This window comes from Cuculus canorus, chromosome 19 (genome assembly GCF_017976375.1).
Source record: "Cuculus canorus isolate bCucCan1 chromosome 19, bCucCan1.pri, whole genome shotgun sequence".
NCBI classification, from domain to species: domain Eukaryota; kingdom Metazoa; phylum Chordata; class Aves; order Cuculiformes; family Cuculidae; genus Cuculus; species Cuculus canorus.
The window spans coordinates 4,968,275-4,976,290 of NC_071419.1; the positions used below are offsets into that span (position 1 = coordinate 4,968,275).

The 8,016-nt window shown below is 49.2% G+C and overlaps 1 protein-coding gene across 5 annotated transcripts in view; it reads right to left on the minus strand.

The window, feature by feature from the left end:
* Positions 1 to 7,510, minus strand: part of NTNG2 (netrin G2) — a 52,969-nt gene extending 45,459 nt beyond the window's left edge. For 4 of the 5 annotated variants that reach the window (XM_054084558.1, XM_054084557.1, XM_054084556.1 and 1 more), the window contains exons 1-2: positions 7,006 to 7,113; positions 3,387 to 4,491 (exon numbers count right to left, since the gene is read on the minus strand). In XM_054084558.1, the coding sequence (XP_053940533.1) occupies positions 3,387 to 3,599 (213 nt within the window). In that variant the 5' untranslated portion in view covers positions 3,600 to 4,491; positions 7,006 to 7,113. Of the gene's footprint in view, positions 1 to 3,386; positions 4,492 to 7,005; positions 7,114 to 7,394 lie in introns of those variants that run through there. The other variant, XM_054084555.1, reaches the window with a different exon arrangement.
* Positions 7,511 to 8,016: the final 506 nt, after the last annotated feature.

Sequence of the window (8,016 nt, forward strand, 5' to 3'; positions counted from 1 at the left end):
CAAAAGTCCCTGCTTGGTATCAGAGTGCTTCAGCATCTTGGAATATTTCAATACCTGGGAGCACTCTGCCAGCTCTGCCATCCTCTTCCTCCTTGGCAGAGTGGGAAGGCAAAGTAATGCCCCATCTCCTGTCTGCCCCACGCAGCCTGAGCAGCTTCGCTATCCCCAGCTGTGCCTGTCCTGCAAACCCCTCATTAGAGATCTGCATTCAGCCACTCTGTGCCATGCCCTGCGCGTGATCTTTGAAGTCTCGCCCTTCCCTCGACATGCTTGGTTAAAAGATCTGTTCCCTGTTAGTCTTCAGTCATGCTTTTAGACTCATTCAGGCTTTTTTATTTACTTATCCACCTGTCTTCCCGCTCCCATCTCTCCCCCTGCCCTGCTAGAAGGGAAAGTACAATTCATTTTTCAGGTGACCCTGCCACAAAGGCATTGACATGAATAAGAGAAGGTTCAGAAACTGTGGAAAAAGCAACCCCTCCTGACTCCAATAGGTAGCAAAACACTTCCCAAACAGAAAGGAGCAGCCAGATGCGATTCAAATAGCTGTAAAACAGAAAAGACAATCCTCCAAAGAATTCCTGCAGTCTTCCAGGCGCCTCTTTTTGCAGAACTCTGAGTGCTGCGCGAAGCTGTTACAACTATATTGTGCCATCCTGCAGGCAATGTGCAATGCCTCCTCGGCACCGGTACAGCCTCGTAGGAAACACTCGCTGTCTTACAGGGTCCTGACTTTCACCAGGACTCTCCTCCTCTGCCTGCCCACAGTGATGCCCCACAAGGGGACATCAGCCAGCTCCCTCTCGCCTGGCTGCCTTAAGCGTGGAGGGATGTTCGCATGTCTTTAATTTTGATTTCAGTTGTCTGAGCAGTGCAGGCGTCCTGCCAGGATGTGCTTAACTCTGAATAATGTTAGTTTAACTGCATGGACAGTTACCCTGCTGTTTTGAAAGACACCTAAGAAAGCAATATAGTCACCGCAAGAACTTCTCTGCTGGAAAGCCATGCTCCTACGATAACCCACCTGTTACATAAAAATTATTAAAACCTGAAGGGAAACAATAACAGGACACTGAAAGGCATTGGAGCAGCTTGGCAGGCAAGGAACTGTGCAGAGTTCATGCAAGCCACCAACCCTCTCTTCTTGCAGCAAGGGCCAGGGCTTGGAGGTTGTAACGATCGGTGGGCAGCGACATTGATTTTTGCCCAGCACTTCCTTTGCGCAGGGGTAGCAAAACTCCGCTCACATCCTCTGCGGGCTCTGCTTGCCTCTCTCTGTGTGTCAATAGGTGTCAAGTCACCGCCCAGGACCGGAGATGGAAAGGGCCATGTCTTGCTGATTCCACTTTCTACTGACCATAAGGGGATGCTCAGCAGTAAATGGCCACGTGTCATTCTTTTTTTTTAACCTTGATGGCCTCCCAGCATCTCCCCCCGCCTCAAATCCTTAGGCTGGACCAGAGCCTGGATCTCTCCCATAGCCATCTCCTACACTGCAAACTAAGTCAGGGTGGGCTCGTCGTTCACCTCAGCAGGGCAGCTCTTCATCTACTTCATCATTTGAATTCTTTAATCTTTTGCAGAGGGGGAGAAAGGGCCACGAATACAGTGAGATTTCATAAATCTCTCCCCAAAGTCTAAAAAAATAACTTGCAATATATTACTCCTGTTCTTAGCTTGATTCTTCATGGGGGCATTGCTCGGGGACGTTGCTGGGAACGCTGGGCTGGGCGCGTGCCCTGGGGTGAGGCAGGGACAGGAAGGCAAATCCATGTTTAGCGTTTGTGTAACTCCCATTCACGGCCGTACACGGTGTTTGCAAGTGTTACAGCACATGGCAGGCGTACGCTACGAGGAGATACTGCCGGTGCCCAGAATAGAAAGATTTTAGCTCAGTATTGACTGAATCAAGAGAAGTAGAGAGCTCATAGCAGTTTGTCTCTTTTGCTTCCTTGAAGGTCAGTGGAGCTGAAGTCTGGAGCATCCTTAGCCAGAAAGCGTTTGCAAATAGCTGCAGTGAGTGTGGCAGAAAGCAATCTGGCATTCACCTTTTAATCCTTCTGCAGCCAGGCAGATAAATGGAAATCCAGACTGACCCATCAATAGTTAAATGTTTTATTTGCAACCTTTGACTTAGTCTTTCTTTTCAAATGATCTTTTAAAAGGGAAAGCTACTACTTACTGGGAATTAGTGAAAATATCTTCCCTGGTACTAAATGAGACCCCTTGGGCTGTGGAGAATGGGGTTAGTAAATAGTGGTGGCATGTTCCGATGGTCATAAATGTTAGGTGTTCCCTGGTATCAAAGCAGCGTTTTTCTCTCGCCTTTTCAAGGGATGCCCTGAGCCATCTGGGCTCAGGCTATTCTCTATACGTATGTGAATTTTCTCGCTGGGAAACTGAGGCACAGGGTATCTGAGTCTGGGTAATGTTTGCAAAAGAAATTGGGAGTCTCCTCCCCTCTTCCACTGATTTAGAGGGAGGAGAACTCCCCTTCTCATTAAAGGTAATTGTCTAATATACTCCTTGCCCAGTGCTCACCCCAGCAGAAACCCTGTCAGCACGTACTGGCTTGGTCACTGCACCTTAAAAATGTACTCGCCCCACTCCTGGAGGACGTTTGGGAGGGGGTGTTACAGCCACACTGCTTTGCTTTGACCCCTGAACTCTTTTTAACAATGTAAAGCCTTGTGAATTATAAATCAAATGTTCCTGCTGTGCTTTGTGGTGCACGGAATGAAATGCAATGATTAATATTTAAGAGAAAATAAGCTAAAGATTTTAACTACAAGGGCAAGCGGCTGTCCAGAGAGTCTTTTCATGGGGAGGCAAGAAGAGAGCTGTGTTTTCAGGGATTTCAGGGATACAGCTGCCTGCTCTGCTGGTGTGTGGGGCCACGCTGGCCTCCACCGCCCTGCCCCTCACTCTTACTCATGCCGAGACGATGCGCCCACCTCTGACAAAACCCCAGCGCCAGCGCAGCCTTTTGGGGTGGGGCTGCTGAACACACCCCACGCACTTTAGCAAGAAGAGGGATGTGCTCAGAGCAGCTCAGGTTGTGTGCTTGCTGGGGGCAGAGCTTTCCCACATCCCAGACCTTACGACCCAAGACCAGGACTTGCCAAGCTCCTCAGGCTTCTCTTTACCCTCCTCGCAGCTCCATCCCTACTTTAGGGCTGACCTCTCTGTCGGCACAGCACCGGGATGGGCAGAATACCTCCCCGTTTTGCAGATGGGGAGACTGAGAGCTCAAGGCAGCAGCTGCTGTTGCCGCCCCAAACCCAAATGTCTTTATAACGGCATCTTGGCAAGACACTGCCTTTGGCCACCTGCGAGCAGAGCCTGTTACAACACATTAAACAAGGAGGGAAACACTTAACACTTACATGGGTGCAGAATCTCTCCGGCGGGTCCCCACAAGTGATTCCTGCTGGATCCACCCGCACAGTCACGTAACCCTTCATCCGCATGGCCTTGGGTTGACAAGCATAAAACTCCCATGATGGTCCATCGTCTGTGGTCACCCAGGACTTGCAAATGTCATACTGTCCCATGACCAAGGGGAGACAGTGCAAGAGGAGAGCAACCAGGTAGAGCATGGCAGCTGCGGCCAAGTGTGGGATCCCTGGGCGAGGGCAGCGCCGGGAGTCCCGAGGAAGGCAGCTACTGGACTAGGGGTTCCTCTCGGGATCAGCATGGAAACTCCTCATCTAAAAATGATCCAGTTGAAGGAGATCCAGTTGATAGCAGGAATGCACGCTGGACTGGGATGTGGAAAGTTTCACTCGGCTCAGAAGCTAACGTTGCAAATCACTTGATTGGGAAAGTTTTGGCTGGAGTTGTTGATCAGTGGTCAAAAGTCTTCCTTAACCTCATTTTTCCCCCTTTTTATTGTATGAAAGGGCTTCCAAATCAGCATGAAAATATCTAGAGGTGACTCCAGTCAATCAATAGAAAGATCAAGTTCTGAGTCGCTGATGAAATTTGATAGGAGTAAATTGGAGAGGCCGTGAGATGGTGCTGGATCAGGTTTTCTTAACCTTCTTGTCTGCTGCAAATGCGTCGCTGTGGAAGGTGCCTTAAACTGTGGTTCGCCTTAAATAATTATTGGGGCTTTTGAACATTAATACATAAAATAAATATAGCATTTGAACATCAGTACAACTCTGACAAGAGAGACTCTTTGGAGCTAAAATTCCTTTCTCCCAAAGGATGGTTCCGCCAATGTAAATGCGTTGGGTGGCGAGATGCGCAGTGCTCCAGGATGCTGGGTGGTCAGGGGGTTGACAGGAGCAGTGCTGGTCTTGCTGCTTCTCCCTCTGTGTCTTGCGGCGGTGGCGAGGCACTCGCAGGTGAGGATTTCTGTCCGACTGCCTTTTGGAGACTGAGCTTCAGGTTCCCCAAGCTTTCAGCTGCAAGCCATGCGGCTATCTGAGGTGTCCTCTGTCTTTCATGGTCAGGGCAGAGGGAGAGTTCATTAGCAGGCTGCACCTGCAACAAATTGAAAGATAAATTAGCTGGGAGCAAGCGGAGAAGGGGGGGGGATACACAGTTGGAACAACAAGACTTGTAGGAACAGGAGTCCCCAGGAGATAGAGCCCTCAGCTGGGCTTCCCAAGTCACAAACCAGGTTTTTGTAAAAGGGAGATATACAACTTTAATAAAAAGAAATCCATAGTAAGATGCTTAAGGCTCTTCTGCTGTTTGGGAGATGGGAAAGAGCGCTACCACATTTAAGGTTATCTGGTTTGTAACAGCAGGTGGACAGCCAGAGCTCTAATGGGTCTTCAAATAATATCAAGAAGCAGCTATAGGTCATTAGGAGACAGTATATGCAGACACAGAGCAGGGACAGACAGACAAATTGATAGTCCTAAGAAGATAAGCAAATAAATAAGACAGCTGGGGAGACAGACACATTGTCCAGTAGCCCCACATATGATGTATCTGAACAATAACATTTAATAAAAAACAATTTAAAGTCCTAATAACATTTATGGTTCACCTAAAACAAAGAGCAGTGACCTTCCCAGTATTCATTTCAGGTTAGAGCAACATTTCTGCAATTTTGTTGTCTTTCCAGCAGAGCTATAAAAATCTTCAGTAATTACAAAACAAAATGACAAAGAACTAAAAAAAAGAAGCAAAAAAACCTCCAACCCTGTCTCAGCATTAGACCCAGGAGGGAGATTTCATAAGAGAAGGCGGGAGGCATGTACCCAGAGCAGAAATTTAGCTCTGAATAATTCACTTTATATTTGATTCCCCAACTTTTCTTCCACAATTTAGGGATGTCTGCTTCAGCAGCATGTTTAGTATTTGCTTTCTCGTACAGCTCAGTTACTAAAGCTCAGAAATTCCAGGTTAACAGAGGCATTGATCTATGCTCGGGGGGCTTCACGTCGCTGTGCTATCATCTCCCTTTCCCCCCTTTTTTTGCTTGAAAGATTGCTGATGGAGATGAATGAGTTCAGAAAAGAGAAGCAGTCTCTCATGCTTCATCACCGCCTCTCAAAGAAGTGCCTATTGTAGCTGTGTTGGACTTGAATAAACTCCCAAAGAAAGAGTAGACGGGCTGCTATTTTTACATTATGAGTAAACGTAGTAAAAATAATAAACCGGTGTGACACAGTGTTTGTAAGTCCCGCTGACATCAGAGCTGTCTTTTCAGTTATAACAACTCAGTTCCTAATTATTACATCAAACTGTTCACAGCCAAGTGCTGAATAACAGCGGAGAGCGTGAGACTCCAGTGTTGTACAGAAAACAAGCCGGGTAGTTTTAATGAGGACTTTGGTGCTGTTAAGTTTATGGATCTATTTTCATAGCCTTAACAATTCTATTTTGCACTTGAATGGCAGTCAGGGGGGGAAAAAAACAAAACAAAACAGGAAGAAAGGCTCTGTAATATCTATTGGTTTCTTCATATGGTTAAACATCATAGATGCCCAGGGAAATAAGAATTTGCTGGGAAAATGTATGTTTTGTCAGTCAGTCAGCCAGGCGTGCGGGTTCCCTGCGAAGTCTGCGATGCAACACTTTGCCGTTCCAGCCCCTCTCTGCAGAAAGATGTTGCTCTAAAATCAGCCAGCAGCCTGCAAACGGGGAGCAGGACTCTCCGAATTACAAGTTTTGCCTTGCTTGATTTGGTTTGATCCTTCTAATTCTTCACCTGATATTATTATTAAAGAAACTGCAGCTCCTGGGAACAAATGGAATCAATGCTCTTTGTTTTCTTGGAAAAGTGCTCCGCAGTCGCTGGGGACTGATAGCCAGAGTATTAAAAAACACAAAATTAGATTGTGTCTTGACTTAGCCGGTTCCTTCTTTTATTATTATTATTGGATTAACGCCCTATTGAAATAAAGAGGCAACGCTGAGCAACAACTGAGCTGCTCTGGAATTAAGTACAGAAAGTGAACTCGAGGAGGGAGTTTCCCATTTTTCTTGCAGAAGCGCTGCCTTCAGAGCAAACCCCAACCCTACACTGATCAAGAAGGAGGTCTTCTCCTCTTTTCCACGCCGATCACCCCTTCCCCATATCCCCTAAGAGCAAAAGTTCGGAGGGAGCGGCTCCGCCGCCGGGAGGTTGGACCCTCCGGAGAACATCGCTGCGTTCCCTCCGGACAAACCCACCACCGCTCGCTGTCCTCCGGGCAGAGCCCGGTGCCGCTCCCTCCCCAGACCCGGTTTCTTTCACCCCAAAGGACTTTAGGGGAAGGTGAGGGCTGTGCTCCAAGTGGGCATCACGGGAGTAAGAGCCGTCCCGCTGCGGCTGCCCAACTCCGGAGAGAGGAAAACAGCATCCCATCCCGGTGCAAGGAAGGGAAAACACCCCCCCCCCCCCCCCCATCCCGGGGCTGCTCCTGAAAGGAAGAGGGGGAGCCTCGGAGCAACTCCGGAGGGGGTAAAACGCTGGCGTTTGGGAGATGGGGACGGAGGGAGGATGCTGGCGCCGGTCCCCCAGCCACCCCCCAGCCCTTTCCCGGCGCTGCGGGTCCTTACCGGGAGCGAGCTCTGCGGTGCGGGGCTCCCGGCGGAGCAGCGAACTTCGGGGCGGGGGGGATCCCCCCTATATCCCCACCCCCTACCCCCCCCTAGCCCTTCGGCAGCCGCTGCGCCGCCGGCCCCCAAGGGCAGATGGCCGGGGAAGCTTTGTGCAATCCCCGTCTCCCCTCGCAAGTTAATGCCGAGGCTGAAATCCCTTTTGCTCTCACTTTCAATCACAATCGGAGCTTTTATCTCCGTGCCTGATCCCGGCTGCGTAACTTCCTCTGTGCCGCTTTAGCACACACCATCCCACCAGCGAGCAATGTGCTTCTTAAAGGTGCAGGGAGGAATATGCGAGCGGGGAGGGAGGGGGAAGGGAGAGGAGGAGGAGGGAAGAAAACCACCCGAGGAAGAGGAGGCAGCGAGCGGGGAGCCTTCAGCCTCGGCGGCACCGCGGGTACCGGAGCATCCTTGGGTACCAGAGCATCCGCGCTGTCCGGCCACCTGCAGTGGGATAACGGCAGGCCGAGTGTGCCACTCCCTGGGGCTTTTTCCTTCTCTTTTTCTTTCCTTTAAGAGCTTTAAAAAAAAAAAAAAAATCAAAAAAAAAATTAAATCATGAGATCATGTTTGCTCGAAGGGGAAAAAAAAAAACACCCCACCCTCCAGTCACGAGGGTTTCCCCGCACGTGTAAGTTCTCGGTGGTGTGTCCTGAATATTTTGGGGAGGCTTCTGCTGGGGAAGATGCTGTAAATGAGGCTGCGTGCGTGTGTGCTGGGGGAAGAGGGGGTGGTTGGAATTAATAGGATAAACAAAGGAGGAACTCGGAGATGGGGGAATCAGATGGCTGGGAAACACTTTGATAATGGTGGGAATGTGTTTTGGGATTTAACCAAACTGTGTTTTTCTTTAGTAAAGCAGAGGATTAACGTGCAGGGCTGTATGGTGTCGTAACAGCTTCCAGTAAAGGGATGCAAAAGATATAGGTTTTGCTTAGATCAACTCTCCTGAGGGGCAGGAGAGGT